Here is a 19,753-nt window from a genome sequence, read left to right on the forward strand (position 1 = left end):
GGATCTCCCTTTCTTCTTCTACAAAGGGACATCCAGTTTCCTTGATGTCATTTGTTGAAAGGGTGTACATTTCTGATGTATTTTTGATTCCTTTGTAAAAAAAAAATAGATGTGAGTTTATGTTTGATCGTGTTTTATATAATAGAGTTAAGTCTCTAATTGATGTGGCTTTATTTGCTTATAATATAATTTCATTTTCTTCTAGTTAAATAGTTGCTTAGGCAACATTGTTTATTAAACAACTGTAACAGGAAGGCCGCTTGTTCATCCCGGCTGCCCAGAACCAAAATAATCACACAGAAACTGTATTAATTAAATAACTGCTTGGTCCATTAGCTCTAACTTCTTATTGGCTAAATCTTACATATTCATTTAACTGATTTCTGTTAATCTGTATATCACCACGAGGTCGTGGCCTGCCAGCAAAGTCTCAGAACGTCTATCTCCTGCAGCGAGTCTATGCCATATCTCTGACTCTTTCTTCCTCCCAGAATTCAGTTCCATCTTCCCCGCCTACCTAAGTTCTGCTCTATCAACAGGATAAGGCAGTTTCTTTATTCATTAACCAATGAAAGCAAAACATAGACAGAAGGACCTCCCCCACCAAACAACCCCCTCTCCACTGAATACACCTTTATCATTGGTTATATTCTGTATTCTTTACTCCAGGATTAATTTGTGGATTCTCAGCTGTGTTTCTTCAATTTGTTTTCCTTTTCTGTGGCATCTTGTTTTATTAGTGGTCTTCCATTAGCTGATATGTCCAGACCCTCTCTTTACAATCTTTATCAAACTTTTCTCCACCTCTTATTTCATATGAATGTCATCATCTCTTGACCCAAAATAAAAGTTTTTTAGCTGGGTTCTAATTACAACTAAGTTACTTGATATATAAAGTAACTTTGGGAGCAATGACACCTTGGGTCCTTTAACTTGTTAAAGGGAATGAGCTTTAGGTATGTCTGGAGAGAGGCTTTGAAGATTTGGTGAGGGCTACAGGGTGCTGAAGGATTACTTAGAGGTGATATACATCTCAATGAGAAAGACCAGAACATGATTACTGTTGATTTCCAGAAAGTAAGGATTCAAGGAAAAGGCTTTAACAGATTAGTTAACATTTGCAGATAAAGATCAACATGATGAAATTTTCAACAGTGTTTTTTTTTTTTTTAAGTACAATGGCTATACCAAAACAACCCTACCCATTTAACTATAAAAATCTATGTGGTTGGTACAGTGTGTATTTTAATAGAATGTGTTTGAAAGTTGAGGGAAACATGCAGGAGTATCCAACAACTCATGTGTAGACTGGATGCAGGCCTGGATTTGTATCTGTTACATTCATAAAAAAAATGGAGCATAGTAAACATGTTCAGATGCAAGAGACCAGGAGTCCAGAATTGGCAACATTTCATTCAGAGTTACCTAATAACTGATCTGAATTGAGAGCTTGCAAGGGAAGTCTGCAATAAGCACAATACACAAAGCATATCATTATGATAGAGAAGATAGTAGAGGAGTGTGTGTGTGTGTGTGTGTGTGTGTGTGTGTGTGTGTGTGTGTGTGTAAAAGAAAGAGAAACAGACAGAGATGGGGAGAAAAAAAAATGTAGGCAGGGGAGAGAGAGGTTGACTTCTCCAACAAGGCTTTGTAAGATAAAAGATAAAAGTTTATCAAAGCAATTATCTCTTTTTTTTTCTTTAAAACATCACATTTGATGTTCAACAAAGAGACAAGGGATATTTCTTTTTTTTTTTGAAGTTTTATAATTATATTTATGTACAGAAAACTCAGCAGTACATTTAACCCAGTTTAGTGGCGAGTTCTTTGGCCTTTGCCTTTTCCAGCTTGGCAATTCGAGCCACAGATTTAGGACCCAGGACGTTGCCTCCCCAGTGGCGGCGGATCTCATCATATCTGTCGTTGTAATTGGTCCTAATAGCTTCCACCAGCTTGGCCAGAGCACCCTTGTCTTCCGAGTTAACCTGTGTGAAGGCAACAGTGGTGCACGTCTTCCTGTGGACCAGCAGTCCCAGCCTGGCCTTTCCCTTGATGATGCAGTAGGGGACCCCCATCTTGCGACACAGGGCAGGCAGGAAGACCACCAGCTCAATGGGGTCTACGTCGTGGGCAATCACCACCAGCTGAGCCTTCTTGTTCTCTACCAAAGTGGTGACTGTATTGACGCCCGCTCGAAGGACAGGTGGTCTCTTAGTTGGGACATCCCCTTTGCCGGCAGCTTTCTTCTCAGCACGGGCCAGCAGCCTCTGCTTCTTTTCCTGCTTGGTCTCTGGCCTGTACTTGTGGGCAAGTTTAAGCAACTGGGTAGCTGTTTGCCGGTCCAGGGCCTGGGTGAACTGGTTAATGGCAGGAGGAACTTTGAGGCGCTTATAGAGGATGGCCCTCTGCCGCTGCAGCCTGATGTAGCGGGGCCATTTGACGAAGCGTGTGAGATCTCTCTTGGGCTGGATGTCCTGCCCAATGCCGAAGTTCTTAGGCCTCTTCTCAAACAAAGGATTCACCACCTTCTTCGCCTCCTGCTTCTTCACGACGGCGGGGGCCGGGGCCACCTTCTTCCCCTTGGCCTTCTTTCCCTTGGGCATCTTGCCGGGCTGGAGGAGAGAGCGGGATATTTCTACTAGTGAAGAAGCTAGGTGGAAGATAAATCTTCATTTTGCTTTTACCAAAATGGCTAGAGAAACTAGAACTCAAGTAACCCTGAGAACTGTTCTGCACGATGCTGACAAGAATAAATGCTTATTTTGTTCATGGTGTCGAGAAAGACTCATCTCTAGGCTTGGCAGTTTAGAGAAAATACATACTGTCTCTATTGCCTGGTGGAGAAAAGACTTTCTGCAGTGTGCACATTCATTCACGTGCACACGAATCCACACAGACACTTTAAAAAGCCTTCTTTTGGTTTCTTCATGTTGTTTATGCTTTCTGGTGGGCTGCCATGTTTATTTCTAATGACGAGTTTCCTTGGGGAATGTGTCTCTTCACCTCCAGTGATAATATTATCAGTACAGTCACATAGAGGTCCTGGATGGGGACCACTTTGTTAAATGACATTTGGCAACTGAGTGGTGAGCTTTAGCCAACTGCCATGCCAGATATTTAGTGACATAATGTATCGTGGATTAGATGCCAATGGTTCTTGGACCATTTCCTCTCTCTGCGTACGTGTGATGGACCCAGGGGGTGACTAACAAAGTGGCACACTCTATTCGTCTGTGAATAACAGCATGTGCAAATGAAGCCTGGGAATTAGAGCTCTCCTCCTCTGCTGGAGAACAGAGAATGTTCTGGTGGCTCAGCCTTAATTCTGCATTGGCTTCTAGGCTTATCCATATTGATGACCCCCACATTTCCATATAGCTATTTGAATCAAAATGTGAAATCTTTCATTTTAATAGTTACAGGCATCCAAATTTCAAACAATCCAGTATGAGCATAAGAAATCAGTTGCTTTGAATTAATCACACTGAATGGAGAAAATTAAAATCCTTATTCCAAATCCCACAATTCTAAAATATTATTACAAAATCATATAAAAATAATTCTCTTATTTTATTCTCAATATATTACATATTTCATTCTATGTGGCATATTTCTTATTCCTGAATTCGCCCCATAAGAGTTTATTGAGGATGTGTTTGGTGTATTAACATGGTAAGCATTGCCTATGCTCTCTGCTTTGTTTCTTCCTAATGCTTTCATCTGTCTACTTTGTCCTTCATTCAATGTCTCCTTTACTGGCTGGAAAAATGATATCGCTTTTCTTTAAAATTTAACTCATGGTTCTTTTCACCAATATGTACTCAATTTCTTTATTCATGTATAATTTCAAATCAGTATCATCTTAGCATTTTAAGGAAGCTTAATATCTATTATTATCCCTGACTCACCTTTTTAACTAATCTTCTGGAATATTCTTTGGCTTTGGATTCTGCCAAAGACCATCTTACACTTCTTTTCTAAACTTAATAGAATCAAGCAGATAATGGCTTTGAAATTTCATTTTATAAAACACTAAAGAAAATCAGTGTTTTAATGAGTCAGGTAAACAGAGGGATCAGATTCCCTCGTTATTCATGTCCATTCTCTCCAAGTGTGTTTTTGGATCCCACTGTGAAACCAAAGCTCAGCTTCATGAAAGGCATGATGCATTTGTAAAGGGGATGTGGACACAAAAAAAGGTAGCTGGATAAAGGTTAGCGGTAACTTTAGTCTGACTTTCCCAAAATGAATCAGTCCACTGGAACTTAATAACGCCATAGGAAGGACCTTTGCTATGGTGCTGAGTCCAGTTTCACCCTGTGATAGGAGGTGCCAGTATTCTTTTTTTTTTTTTTTTTTTTTTTTTTTGGTTTTTCGAGACAGGGTTTCTCTGTGGCTTTGGAGCCTGTCCTGGAACTAGCTCTGTAGACCAGGCTGGTCTCAAACTCACAGAGATCCGCCTGCCTCTGCCTCCCGAGTGCTGGGATTAAAGGCGTGCGCCACCATCGCCCGGCTGAGGTGCCAGTATTCTTGCCATGGCTGTGTCTTATGTATAGTTTCTCATTCCCCAACTTGGATTGCTGCAGTCTTTTCTTCCGAACATTTTACCCTTCCAGACACTATTTTAGGTGTTAATAAAACATATAAATAAGGAAACTTCTTTGTCATAACAAATCATACTCCAGCAGAAGATAAATAAGACAGTATACATTCTACTTCTCAAAGCTAGACTGTGTTCATGAATTTAAAATTTTAATCATAGAAAAATATAACATACAGTTTTTCTCTGTGTTATTGCCTTTACATAATAGCCAGAGAAAGCTTTAAGAATCTGGAAGCGAGCAAATTGTTCCATAAACATGGTATCCCTGCCCATTTGTAATCTCATCCCTTATTCTGCTCTGTCCCCTACCAAGACTAATACTACAAGGAAAAAGACAAAGTAATGTTACTGCTTAGAAATAATTATGATTTCTAAAGGCCTCAATTTTATAATGGGAAATCTTTTTGAAAACAGATTAAAAAATAAATACATAATTACCATCTATTCAATGCGTCAGAAATTGAAAGAGACCCTAAGTATAGATTATCTAACCTAACAGTTTAATATGGAAGTGACATTAATATTCCCTTTTATAGGTAAGGGCATAGAGTCGGAAACATTAAAACCTGACTATAGGAAACACAGGAAGCTTTGCAGAGTGGGAAGCTGGCTCTCCTCGCCATTGTTCAGTAAGGTGAACTACTAACTTATCCTCACCTTATTAAAGATGTAGGTGAAAACATAAGAAGCTGGCTATGACTATTACTGGGCTTCAGAGGATCAGCTAGATCTCATAGTGAACAGCTAAGAGAGAATACTCATGCATGGTTTTTCTACAAGAAAGAAGGACCATTATGTTCCTTAGGATGCGAAACAGCATGGCTGTTTTCCTCGTCCTTCTCTGTTCTCTTGTCTTTACTCCTCCTTCCATCTGGAGGAGCCGGTACTGATCTCCAGTAGTCAGCCTCCCATTGCATCAGTCTCCTGCTCCTTACCCCAAGGTCCGGAACTGTGCCTCCGAAATGTGGGGGCGTGTCCCAAGTACCTGTTCTGTGAGAGACCAAGGAAGAAAGGCAGCACGAAGCTTCCATGAACTTCCTGTTACTGCCCTGGTATCTCGGAAAGACAATGACCTCTGTCTTTTCCACGATCTCTTCAAACAACTTGCTAGCCGTTCGGTTTTGCACCGATACACCTTGGGAGAGTTTCTGCCCGTTTCTTTTTGCCCGAGCCTTGCAGCTCTGAAATCCTGTCTGTAAAGTCCCCCCACCCCGCCTCGCCCCCACCCTATCTCCCATTAGCTGAGTGAGAGAATGGAGTCCTTGCCTTTGAGACTTACATCTTGGATCTGGAATTGATGCCAAGTTAACAATATTCCATCCACTTCCCTTCTAGGACTCAGGTTGAGTTTCTTGGCTTGATTTTCATTCTCAGCATAGTATTGCCAATAGAAATGTTTGCAGGGATTTTCTTTCAATAGCTTCACTGCCACCAGGCAGTGGTTTTGTCCTTTCATTACCCCGCAGCTTTCCCTGTTATTTGCAGCTGCCAAATTCTGAATCCTGACCACCAAGCTGCGCGTACCACATTGATTTTTAACTCCACAAATATTTGTTATGATAGATTGAATGCGATGTGCAACATTTCCCTCAAATTTAACCCTCAGTGTTTCTTCATCTTAATCCATGTGGCCCCAGTGGAACTATCTGCAATTCCGCTGTACAATCTACCCTGCCGCAATTCCCAGATTTTATTCATGGTGTTCCCCCTTCCTGAAATGCTCAAAACACCTCACCTGGATACCTAATCAATTTCTGAGGTTCCTCTTCTTCTTCCTTGATGCTCTCAGGGCTGATCTACAGGACACGGTCTATTTGTAGGGCACCTTGGACCTGTAGCTCATCACCGATGCGCTTGCAGTGGCGAGACACGGAGGTGCAGTCTGAGGGATGCTCTGACATCTCTGTACGTGAGCTTTCATGGAAAAGATGCTAGTTAATATTTTTATTTAAGTAAACGACTCAAAGATTTATGAACTGCTTAATTAGAAAATAGGCCATATGTCTCACAGAAAGAACATGCCATATCTGTAAATTTCTTGCTATAAGTCCTGTTTGTTTACACGTTGTGTTTGCTTGACTGCAGTCTTTTTAGGAAACAGAAAGAGCAACGAGAACTGCCCATTCAGTGTTTTCGTGACAGAAGGGAGTTGCTGATAATGTCATCAACCAGAAAAGAAAACAGTGAGCTAGTCCTCCCTGCTACCACCACCATCACCACTGACAGAAAGATAGTCTACACCCACAGCAAGTTCTTGCCAAAAGCAGAGATAGGTCCTGTTTACACACACTGGTGCATTTCATCCCAAAGAAGTGAGTCCCATGTACTTGGAGACCTCTAGAATCCTTGTGCCACAACTACACATAAAATGGGAGTGGCCTGAGCCATGTATAATTATCATTATACCCTGAGTTCTGAAATGAACAGAAGCCAATAGCCTCTCCTTGAGTGGTTTCTTACCTTATTTCCTGAAAATTCCATCCATTGTTTGGATGAATCACAATGGGAACAATCCAGAAGAAAGGAGTCAGGGATGTTTGCGGGAGAATAGAAAAACAACAGGAATAAATTTCCTTATCATTGTGGATGATAATGTGGTAAGTGTTGCCATGGTACCATGCACAGATATTTCCATGGGTCACTTATGTTTTGTTCTGTGATTGTCAAATTATGTCTCTGTTTCTTGGACAATTGCCATCTTTGGAGGTTTATTCATCTTCCTATACACAATACCCAGATTTCTCTTTAGCTCCAATTTAGCCACACAAAGGTAACATGCAGCCTAAACCCATCAAATCACAATAATATATAACATCCATAGGAGTAGGGTGCCTCGACACGTCTTTAATTTTATGTATTTGGAAGAAAATGAAAGAAGTCTTCTAATTTATCATGATTTTACTAGGTGAATTAAATTATTACAGCAGTGAAGAATTTATACTTTGTCACAGAAGGCAAAATGGTACATGATGGATGGTGAGAAAGGAAACAAGGATTTATTCACTCAAAAATAAGCAGTATGCTGGTTGCATGGGTACCAGACTGTTGCAGGTGATGAACGAGACTGTGTTTCTAGAAATTATTGACAGGAAAATTGAATCTTTCAGAATAAGGAACAATGGCAGGTCCTTTGCAGTCCAGCACACCTGAGTGCTCCGAGCCTGCACTAACGGTACTTGAATTCGGTGAAAGGCTTGGAAATAAACTCTGGAAGGGTTTGGGAGAGATGCATGAAGCAGTGTGGAAATATTATCATTGTTAGAAGTAATTGAATAAAAGAAACGAGCGAGTATACGGTTTGTATACTCGGGAAGTCTACTGTCTGCACTCTTGACTGCAGCTAAAAGTCACTACACTTAACATTAGATAAATATCTTCTGTTTGTTTGCTGTTTATTTTAATTTCTTAACCTTCTTAAACATAGGTTCATATTGCCAAGTGATATAATCAAAACTTAGCTCCTTCAGGAATTTCATTAAAAAGCACTTGAGTTTTTAGTAGTTTTTGGATAAGATGGAATAGCCTCCTCCTGCTCCAATATCTCTTTTTTGGCACTCGGAGTAGCTCTTATTGTTGTCTGTTGACTCTAGCTAAAAAACAAACAAAATAAACCATAAATATAGACAAGGAAAATGTCCATAAAGTCAAATTTCTACAGAAGTCATTTTGATATGTGAAGTAATTCATTTCTTTCTGCTCTTGACTGTGAATGTAATATGACTAGTAGCTTCGAGTTTCTGCTGTCTTGATTCCCTGCGTTGATGAGCTATATAGCCTGGAATGATGAGCCAAATAAATAATTTTTCCCTCTGGTTGCTTTTATCAGGGTGTTTTATCACAAAAAAATGGAAAGGAAATTAAGACAAGCTAGGATCTAGATTAAAATTGAGTTCAAGTTTTCTATTCTTATCCCTCTCTTCCCCTTACTTTTTTTTTTTTTTTTTTTTTTTTTTGGTTTTTTGAGACAGGGTTTCTCTGTAGCTTTGGAGCCTGTCCTGGAACTAGCTCTTGTAGACCAGGCTGGTCTCGAACTCACAGAGATCCGCCTGCCTCTGCCTCCCAAGTGCTGGGATTAAAGGCGTGTGCAACCACCGCCCGGCTCTCCCCTTACTTTCTGACAAAACAAAAACAATCATTGAGGATCACGTATTCTCAAGGCTTTCTAAACTAGAATTTCAAATCAAATGAACACCTTTCCCCTTAAGTTTCATTGGTTGGGTACTGTAGCATAACAACAGGGAATTAAAATACAGACCAGGATCCATAAGAAGGGCCTCCTCTCTGGGAAACCTGACTGTGGGTTTCTAGGCCTTTGAAACTGTTTTACAGAAGAAACATGGGAGAGTTTGTAACTTTGAGCTAGAAAAACAATTCAATGCTTACTGTAGGACAATGATCTTGTATCTTGCAAAGATTTGCCTTGCCAGTTGTATAGCTTTAATAAAATGCTTATTGGCCAGTAGCCAGGCAGGAAGTATAGGTGGGGAAATCAGAATAGGAAAATTCTGGGAAGAGGAAAGGCCCAGTCTGCAGTCATCACCCAGACACAAAGGAAGCAAGATGAGAATGCCTTGCTGATAAAAGGTCCCGAGCCACATGGCTAACACAGACAAGACGTATGGCCTAATATAAGTTATAAGAGTTAATAAGAAGCCTGAGCTAATATGCCAGCCAGTTTATGATTAATGTAGACCTCTGTGTGTTTCTTTGAGACTGAACAGCTGTGGAACCAGGAAGGACAGAGACCTCTGTCAACAGGTGCTATAAGCATAGCATGGTGGGATATTCCAGCAGTACCTTAGAATTCATGAGTGGCAATCTTTTAGTCAAGAATACTAGGAGAAATGTGGCAGATAGTGGCCTACATAATGTGGTTTCAGAAGAGAACAAAGAACTGTTCTACCAGGAACCTGGCTTAGGGCTGTTTCTATGATACATTGGTCAAGAATATGGTTGCATTCTCGCTGTGTCCTGGGAACTTTAGTAAGTTTAATTTAAAAATAATGAGCTAACTTGTTTGCTGTGGGGAAGGCATATGGGCAAGCTCAAAGTTTTAGATGAAGAAGGTACAAATAACAAAACATCTGCAATGAGGTTTCGAGAGAAGCCTGGTACTCACACTGGGACCATAGTGAAGTATTTCCTCAGGGTCAGCACACAGCAGCTGATATGTATGTGGCTCTAAGGGATCTGAGCTGCATCTCCAATGCCTGGCAGAACTTGACACTGACATCCACGTTGTACTAGTTTTGAAGAGGGATAAAAAAGATGCAAGGTTAAGAGGGTCAAGAGTCATTATGGTAGGGCTGGAGTACCTGTGGGGAGGGAACTGAGAGGTCATTATGTAAAGAAGCTTTGAAGATGAATTCTAGCTGCATTAGAGATCCCATGATACTAGAGATGTCAGGACCATGTATCTTCAACCAAGGAAGGTGACAGGCAAGGAGGGGGATGTTCTGCACCTATGAGAGCAGATCTGGAGGAGTGGAGCTACCCACGTCCTTCAGAGCCCATCTAATCTCGCTGTGAGTCCCAGACGCTGCATGTGGATCTGCAGGATTTGGTGTTTTTACCATTGAACTTGGAATTTTAGTTAGCTCACCGCTTGCTATGCCCAAGTCTTCCATTTTTGCAGTGCACGATGTCTATCTGCGCTCTATACACCACTAAACGGTTCGTGAACCGGGTAAGGGGCTGGAGACTGAAACATACAAAGACTCACAGACAGCACATAGAGAAAGGGGTTCGGGTCATCCTTGATGCCAGAATGTCCCTCTGCCCCCTTTATTGTATCCAGGGGAAGCTTATATAGGGGTAGCCATGCCACAGCCAAACACCAGAAACCACTCTCCTGCCATCAGGAACTCCTGAGGGTCTCATGCTCAGAGCAGCTGTAGGCACTCAGATCAGGGGAAAACAAGTTGTTTCAGAATCTGAAAGTTCACAGCTCTCAACACATTTTGACATTAGAATATAATTCAGTTTTAAAATTTTATATTTATAGGCACTTGCCATTAAGAGACTTGGGACTTTTAAAGTGTTGAACTATGTAAAGACTATAAGGACTTTTAAACTGGACTGTATTTTACATTATGAGGTAAATACGAGATGGGATAAGGCACAGAGGGTTAAGGCTTACAAGCGATGAGTTTGTGTCAGGTAGACCAGAGGTGGCATTGTGATGTCTAGTTCTGAGAGCTGCTGTGACACAGTGTTAAGTTACCTGGGAAGGGAGTCTCTGTGGGGTATAATCCACATCAGGTTGTCTTGTGGACATATGTGTGAGGGAATTTTCTTAATTAGGTTAATTATGCACCCTGAATGTAGATGGTATCATTCCGTAGGTGGGACTCTGGAATGAATAAAAAGGAGATGGGAAGCCTGCACGAATTCATCACTCTCTGTTGTTCACTGAGTATAATGTCTGACGTCCGCTTCCAGTTCCTGTTAGCTAGACTGTCCCGCAATGGAGGACTGTACTGTAACCTGGACTTGTCAGCCAAATAGACCCTTTCCCTTAAGATTCTTTTGCTGGCATCTTTTATCACAGCACTAGGAAATTAAGCAAAGACATTGGCCAACCTTCAATTTTTCTTCCTCATATCCCTCAGTGTTCCTCAGCTTCCTACAGCATATAAACTTCCCTCTTTCTAGGAAGAGCATGGTGTCAGGGAGAAAGGCAACTGGTCTTCACATCTTGGAGTTCTGGATTCAGATTTGACTCTGATATTCAGGAAGTTTAATGGACTCTGTGAACCTATAAGGAAGGCAGTGCTGTAGACTGGTAAATGCCAATTGCCTAGCGTGGGCTTTGCATTGCTTAGCTCTATTTTTATGTGCTGCTTTGTACTGGGGGGCAACATGCTTAGTCCTGGTGGGGAAAAGATGGTTCTCCTGGAGTCTCCTGTATAGTTACAGTAAATAAATAAGTTGGTGCTATGAATAATTACAATCTTATGTCCCAGGCTACCTCATTCCTATCTAGCGCAGGTTCTAGGGCCCTCTTTTTTCCCTTTTGTTCATTGTCTTTCCAGTGTCTTCCCAAGGTCCCTCTGTTTTCATGCACATTCTCGCCTCTCCTTTATTCACCACGACTCTATTCTTTTAGAAAATCTCACTCTTTTCTTTCTGTACATGTAAATCCTTTTCTCCTTGTCAAGACTTAGCTGGCTCCCTTGAAGTCAGTCTCCCTCATTTTAGACAATTCTTCTTTCTCTGAAATTCGTCCTTCAGGTCATCACTACAGAGGAAGGTAAAAGCCATCTAGAGGTTTTATTTGCATGGTATCGTGGGCCTCGTTCCACATACTAAGCTACTCTCTATACTAGTGCTTCTCAACCTTGCTGATGCTGTGAGCCTTTACTACAGTTCTTCGTGTTGTGGCTCGCCAAACATAAAATTATTTTATTGTCATTCATAACTGTGATTTTGCTAATTTTGCTGGAGTGTAGTGTAAATAGCTGATGTGTGGGATGTCTGAGTCATTCAATCCCCAAAGTTGAGAACTGCCGTTTTATGCTGTATAACTTTGAAGTCAGAAGTGCAGAATTTGAAAAAAATGCTTCATGTTGGTCTGCTGAACTGTGAACCTTGGGTGCCTCTAGAAAATGTTTAGCTACCTAGTGGGAATAACATATTTATAATCAGCATGATAGCAGAGACACAACCTAATATCTCTACACATGGTTGCATTACACTGAGTCTTGCAAAGTTGGGAGAAAAATTTGCAAGACACTGGAGTCCTTCTGGGCATTCAAGAGGTAGAATCCTTCCACCCAAAGCGGGAGTGGATGTTGTGTTCACCTTCACTGCCTGTCTGACCTCTGACCTCTAAGGTCCAGCAAGAGGCCAAGTTGTGAGGCACCTGTCATCCCTGTATACTTACCAAACAGGAAGTGGAAATACTGCAGCAGCTAAGCCCAGCTGGCTGCCTGTTGGAAGTTTTACAATGGAGTCTTTGTATCCGGTGCTAGCATCTATGGCCAAAACACCTCCCAGGTGGCCTTTTGCTTGAGTTCTGTCTCAGTTTTTCTTGATAAGTAGGTGAGGGCAAAAGGCAGTGGAAGGAGAAGACGAAGCCTATCCTTGTCTTTATTCCTGGTTTCAGCTAGCCTTTATTCTTGACCATTCTCTGTCCTTTGTGGTTGGGGATTCAGGCTCTATAATCTTTACGCTGTAAGCACTTCATATCAATCCCACCGTGTTCCTCGTGCCCCACCACTAGGACCCCAATTATCCAGTCCTTACACAGAATCGGCATGGACTCCTTTGTAAAGCCTTTGCTTGTGATGCCAGATTTGGACATTGCCCTTTCCCAGCATTGATCCATTCGGGATCTGGCTCCTTCCTAAGCACCTTTCCCTGTGGGAGGGGCCACACTACTTACAGAATTGCATGAAGCTTATAATCGCTGGTAAACTTCCTCACTGTTAGCAGTTACTCTCCAGCCAACTGTAATCAGGCCACTGTAATATATATATTTGTTTATTCAGGAATAAAAAGAAATTACTAGGAGGGCTGACCTTTAATATTTTATCTTTCCAAGGAAATTTCTGTCATTACACAAAATCAAATGTTACAGTCCTGAAAAGAACCAAAAGCAGGTACCAATTCTTTAGAACTATGTGCTAACTAAGACTTTAAAGAAAATTTTAATAAATTTAAAAGTGATCAGTTTAAAATGTAAAATGCTGAGAATTTATTAATTATAGTGACATTTCATTCTCAAGTACAAGAGGTAGGCTTTAGAAAGTTAATGAGAAAAATTACTTGCTCTTGACTAACATACATATCAAAATTTACCAATCCATTATGCCAATTTACCATCCATTATGTAAATTTGTTACTGTTGGAATATTCATTATCCTAAAAATAGTAATGCCCAAGGTATAGTTATTATGTTGATGTACAGAAAGATTATGAGAATATAATAATGATGAAGCCAATGAGGCATGCCATTTTCATGTTTTGTTTCCCAGAGTAGATTGAAACTTGACTTAGAGAAGGTACTTACCATGTTATTGCACAGATGAGAAGGTTTATTAGTGTAGCCATAAAACAAAAAGCTGGAAAAGGGAGTTTATCACTTTCACCAAAGGCTTAAATGAGGAGAGATTTTGAATTAATAACTATCCGAAGAAGATGCTCTATTGTAACAATTTTGTGTGATATAAGTTGTCAGAGCCCTCTCTCTGGCTGCTGTTTCTATATTTCTTTTGTGGTAGAAAACAATACATGTGTGACTTCATGGTACCCTGACAGATACTGGCTATTAATCATCATAAAATATGATCAAAATTCCAGAAATGCCTCTTGAATAATTTTCAAAATTGTTATTAAATTTGAAATTTTTAAAATGTAATTCTTCTTTTAATTTAAAACATGGGTTGTGTGTTTATATCCTGAATACTCAAATACAAACAATGCTGACTCCTGCACAGCTTCAGAAATCCAAGTAAAGCAAGTAGTGATTCACCATTTTAGATAGGAAATTACGGAGCGTTCACCTTGGTTCCATGGGTCGAGTGAACACTGACAGTGGAGCCTTGAGAGAACTGAACGACAGCTGACACAGTGGCAGCCATTTCGAATTTCTTAGGATAGCATCTATGGGTTCCTGAAACTTTTTAAATACTTTGGGAGTACCAAGGAGCCTAGCCCATGATTATCATCATCTCAGTTCTCTCAGAGCAGACATATGTGCTCTTATCACCTCCCCTGCTGTGATTTTTGTACTGTTAGTGACCATTTCTTTCAAAAACACTGTTTTGAAAGTGGTGAATGAATTAGTAAATATTTTCCTTGCAGAGAGCGTTAAAATGTCTGTCACACAGCCTGTGGATTCATGCACCTCTATGTAGAGTGCGATTATTTTACTTTTGGATCCCTGCTTGTCATGCCAAGCTTTTCTGTTAAAGAGCATTTGGTTGTATTTAACTCTAACTAGCTTGAGCTCATGAGAAGCAACGTGTGGTTGATTTTAAGAGTACTAAGGTGTCTAGTGGCCATCAAGGAAGCTAGGTCAGAGAAATGCCATGGGAGCAAGTCTGTCTGCCCTTTTATCTCTTATCCTTGTTTTCCTCTGTGCATAGAATAGGTTTTTGTTATATCACACTCTATAGCAGAACACAGGTGCCAAAACATATCCCAAGTTGACATTCCCTTGCCTAGGGTACCAGGTGGACTAGACTCACAGTTATAAACACCATTTAGGAGGTGCACACAGAGCCAGCTTATATCATGCCTCACCTTGAATCATTTGCTTGTGACCAGTAGTAAAGCCAAGAAAATTCAGATCTGTCTTAAAATAAAGGAACAGGAGAGAAGAGGCAGATTCCAGGGACATGGAGTCAAGAAGGTTTACCAGGGCCTCTACCACAGTATGCCAATTCCATCTTATTACAGAAATAAAATTTCTGCAGCTGGGAACTCATGATTAATTGTGGCAAACAGACTCTGGAGTGTGTTGGGCTGAGGTATAGAGACTGCTTTTGACTTAGCTGTGTAACCGAGTCAAGAAGCCAAAGAACTTCCAAACTTCAAATTTCTATCATAATTGGATTTTGCCCCTTTTGGTTTTTCATATTCTCAAGGAAGTATCAATGAACATGTGTCATATCGTATCACATCACATGACACCTCCACGGGAAACCATCCAAATGAGTCTTGAAGGCAAGGTTTGCCCTTGCTCTTTGCCCATTCTTCCAGACACAGTGGCCTCCGATGTGGCCTCAAGGACACTGTACTTGATCTTCTGATCAGAATGGTCTTTGCTACATGTGATCCTTTCTTAATGTAACTTTAATGGTGAGGGCTTGCTTAACCATCCTTCAATTCTTTATGTTTGTAGGGCTGGGGATGTAACTCAAAGGTAGAATGTTTGTCTAGCATGTTGTGGGTTTGATATTCAATGCTCTAGATGAAAAGAACATCCCAAATGACTCCCGTTCTCCCTTTTTAATCCCTCTTGGTAATTCTCCCTTACACACATAGATTGTTTACAACATATAATATTGCTTATGACCCTTGTCTGCCATCAGACGACAGTTGCACAAAAACATGGGACTTTATTTCCTTTGTTTTCTGCTATACGCTCAGAGCCTACAGTGGTGCTGGGAGCATGGGAGGTCTGCAATAAACACAAGTTGTTTAGATATATGGGATGTGTCACTATACACGTTACTTAATGGAATGGAGAAACTGAGTAGATGCTTGTGCAGTCACGAGCAAGCTCCTGCAGCTCAAACTTATAATGAACTGCACTGGACATCTAAGATCAAGCCACTGGATCTTTTATGTCTCAGAGTTGCAAATATGGAGGTCCCAAAGAGAAGTATCTCTTAATGAGGTTGGACCAAATCCACTTCTAGTAATATAGTCCAAGCTTCCATTTTTGCCTAATTCTGGAACATCCAATTTGGACTAAATGAGACCTTCCAATACTTCATTAGGTCTGACTCTATGTGTATCTCACATCCATACCACATGTACTAGAAGTAAGTGGGAATAGACTTTGAATATTCAAATTAATTTCCTTTAACTTATTACAGAAAATTTATTACAACAAAAGTTTGAGGTATTTAAAAGTCAGTGTGAGAGCTATTTTCTCAGTTAACTTTTTTTTTACAATCTCTGAAACATATTAATCTACAAAATGAGGTAATCAAGATTTATTAAACACAAATGGAGAAAGTGTGTTTATAAGGAAATTAAATTAAACAAGCTATTAGTCTGTAATAAAGTGGCCTTATACTTTATCACAAAGCATTCTGAGTGGCACTGTCTAAGCACATCTTGACATCAACAGAGATTAACACTGTTCTGCTATACTCAAATTCATTCATTAATATGAAGTTGACTAAAATTTACTTTCTTAGCTCAATTCATCCTGCATAAGGAAACTTGGCACTTTAAGAGGGAGTGGAAATGATGGACTATAAGATCTCAGATTTGACCTGAATATTGAAGATGGGTTGAAAAGGATGTCAAGATATATCTAATATCAACACAGGCAGGAATTAGCAACAACAACAAAACCTTATCTCTTGTACCATCTTAGAGTATCTCATGAATATTTTCCTTTAAATTTTGTATTTTGAAGGTAAAAACAAAAATTTCCTTCTTTGGGGACTGGAAAGATGACTCAGTGGTTAAGAGTGCTTGTTTTTCTTCCAGAGGACCCAAGTTCAGTTACCACCACAGTCATGTTGGATGGCTCACAACAGCCTCTAACACCAGGTCAAGAAATGCCCTCCTCTGTCTGCTGTGGGTACTCCTCCCACACACACACCCACAAAAATACACACAGAGGTGTATTCAGGCACATATATTTTTTTTCTTTCTCTGGGCGGTATCACAACTTTGCTTTGAAAGGTTAATATGTTTAACAAATGCAAGAAACTGGGGAATTTTAGACTAGAGATTCTTGCAAAGAGACTATTCATCAGTTATGAAACCTCCATTGCAGTCATTGCTCAGCTCTCATCAGTTGATCCCAGCGATAATCAGCTTCCTGCCTTGCTGTCATCATCCACCCTTCAATTCTTCCATGTTCCTCCCCTGGGAGAACACAAGATATTCTGGAATTGGGCTTGGTTGACGTTGAGTCTTTTACCCCAGGTATTGAGTCCTTGAAGTGTGATTCCTTGATTATAATAGCAGTATTTTTATTTCCAAAAGGGCCTGGGGGCCTGGTTAAATAATAACTAGGGACAGCTACCTTATGGTCCCATGAGAGCATCTAAGCTGTACTGGAATAAGAAGAGATGGGGAGAATCACAAGGCTTCCTGTTCAGGGAGAAGACCTTATACATTTTGGCTTAGTGTTTGTACATATGTTGAGGTAAGGAAAACTTCAGCAATAACAATGTAGGCATCAAACTTCAGGGAGCCAAATAAAACAAAGAGAAAGTCTATACAAAGCTCTATAAGACACCATGAGAAAACATTGACTGCCTAAAGAGAACTGTCCCCACAATTTGCCAGTCTCTGGTAAGGTGCTCATAATTAGGTTTGTATCTAATTGATGGTCTGAGGTGTTAATAATTCATGCTATATGATTTGTTGGCATTGAGTCTTTCCAAAACCGTTTAAATTTGTTTAAAGTTCCTGTAAAAGAGCTCATTAAAACCATGCTGGGGCAGCAATATCTGAAGTTCTATTCTGTACTGACACTGCCGTACAAAAGTGTCTAGTCCAGGATCTAAGAAAAGACAAACTTTTGAGTGTTTGGCCAGTACTCTTAGAGTGGTGAGCAGCTTTATTTTGGAAATAACTTTTCCTGTGATCTTCTTTGCTTTCTTTTCCCACGGAGTCCAGGAAGATAATCCAAGGACAAGAATCATGCCCAATTAAATTTTAAAAAGCACATTTAACAAGGTCAAAGTAGAGAAACTGCACTGGAGGAAGTAGAAGCTTAGAGACGTCTGAAGACTCCCCGGAGCTTAGTACTGGCTTGAGCAGTTGCACACGGCACTGAAGGGTGGGTGATTCAGGTGATATTTAAGAGCACAGAGATTCTGACACGTCTTTGATGTTTTCTGATTTTACCTTTGACCTGCTTCCTCAACGATCAGATAAAATGAGGGGGCAGGGAATAAAAAAGAGAAAAAGCAACTCATTAACCTTCTAGCCTCTCATCACAACTCCATTGTTCCTAACAACACTGGGGCTTTCTACAACATCCTCTGCTTTGAGGTCTGACATTTAATCTCTTCTAAATGCAAAATATTAACCTAAGCATTCTTAAATTTTCCTTAGAACGAAAAGGTGAGAAAGAAATAAAAGGAACAGAATTTACAAGAGAGCTAATATTTGTGAGTGTCATAACTCAGCGATTCTCCCAATGGTGTAATTGGGGAAGGAGCTGCTCTTTTCCTTCAGGTTTTGATTTTGAAGCAGGGTCTCACTGTGTCTCTGAGACTGGCCTCAAACTTTCAGTGATCCTCTGGCTTCATCCTCCTGAGCTCCTGGTTTAGAGAAACCAGTCACAGAAGCTAGCTAAGGAGATTTAGTCTCTTTTTGAGGTTAGGTTTAGGAAATGATAGTATAGAACAGTGTACCCCTTGCTTCCAGCCTTATATACCATGGAACTGGGAAATAAAGAAGGAGTGTTCTGGATAAATGGTGTACATTATTTCAGCAGTGCACAAGCCAGTCACTTAAGCAGTGAACTAGGAAATCCACAGATTCTGTTTAATTCGTGGTTCAAGTGAAGAGCGATTCCTTTCACCCATACATGACCGATAGTTTTTTCCTCAGTCTTATTTCTGATGATCTTCCCAATGAGGAAGATTTTAGGCATTTGGAAGAAAAAGTTATTTTTATTACAATATTGCATTTTAAAATATGTAAAGTAATTGAGTCAGAGCTATGAAAATGTCTAGTTAAAAATATTTACTCCTCTTGCTATATACAGGTGTTTTGCCCACACGTGTGTTGACACACTACACACATCCATTGCCTTCAGAAATCAGAAGAGGGTGTCAGATTCCCAGGCAGTGGAGTTACACGTAGTTGTGAGCTGCCATTGGGTGCTCTTAAAGAGCACCACCAAATGCCCCCACTCTTGTATAATTGATATCATCATACCCATCATGATCTAGACAGAGCCTTTCATACCTAAGTTCTTAACAGTGGCTTTATTTTATACTATGTCAACTCTCTTCTGCCCAACCATAAAAGTAAGCAAATAATGATTGACTTTTAATGTGATCAATATTCTCCAAATTAGTATGTGGGTTGCTTAAATAACAATGACTTCATTCTGAATTATAAGTAAGCAAATTATTGAAAAGTTGTTTAGACATTATTGCTCCAATCATTGGTTTATACATGACTATAGAAAAGTACTAAATATGTCTTTAGCCTGGTATGAATACGTAGTTGTGTGTCTGAACACATTCTTGCTCAGACACTAGTTTCGGATGCAGTTATTCAAATTCTATTTTTCTCATTTTCCAACAAAAATTGCTAGTTCTGATTTTAGCTTACTAAGATGTTACGGGGAATAAGAGAGGACTGTGAACAAAAACGGAGAAAGAAGGCCCCAGGGACGGGACTGGTCAGCAGGGAGTGCGGGGTTCTATTTCTCACTGGGGTTTTTCCTCAAGTTATCACACCTAGAAGGCCTGTCCCTTCGAGTTTGTGCAT

At 40.3% G+C, this 19,753-nt stretch overlaps 2 protein-coding genes across 2 annotated transcripts in view; one reads left to right on the forward strand and one right to left on the reverse strand.

The window, feature by feature from the left end:
- Rab27b (RAB27B, member RAS oncogene family) overlaps positions 1-19,753 on the forward strand; it is a 147,308-nt gene that overhangs the window by 35,861 nt on the left and 91,694 nt on the right. The window lies entirely within an intron of this gene.
- On the reverse strand, positions 1,762-2,617 carry LOC130886623 (60S ribosomal protein L7a-like). The gene has a single exon (XM_057788607.1). The coding sequence runs from the start codon at positions 2,601-2,603 to the stop codon at positions 1,803-1,805; it is 801 nt and encodes a 266-aa protein (XP_057644590.1). The 5' UTR covers positions 2,604-2,617; the 3' UTR covers positions 1,762-1,802.

Source organism: Chionomys nivalis, chromosome 14 (genome assembly GCF_950005125.1).
Source record: "Chionomys nivalis chromosome 14, mChiNiv1.1, whole genome shotgun sequence".
NCBI classification, from domain to species: Eukaryota; Metazoa; Chordata; class Mammalia; order Rodentia; family Cricetidae; genus Chionomys; species Chionomys nivalis.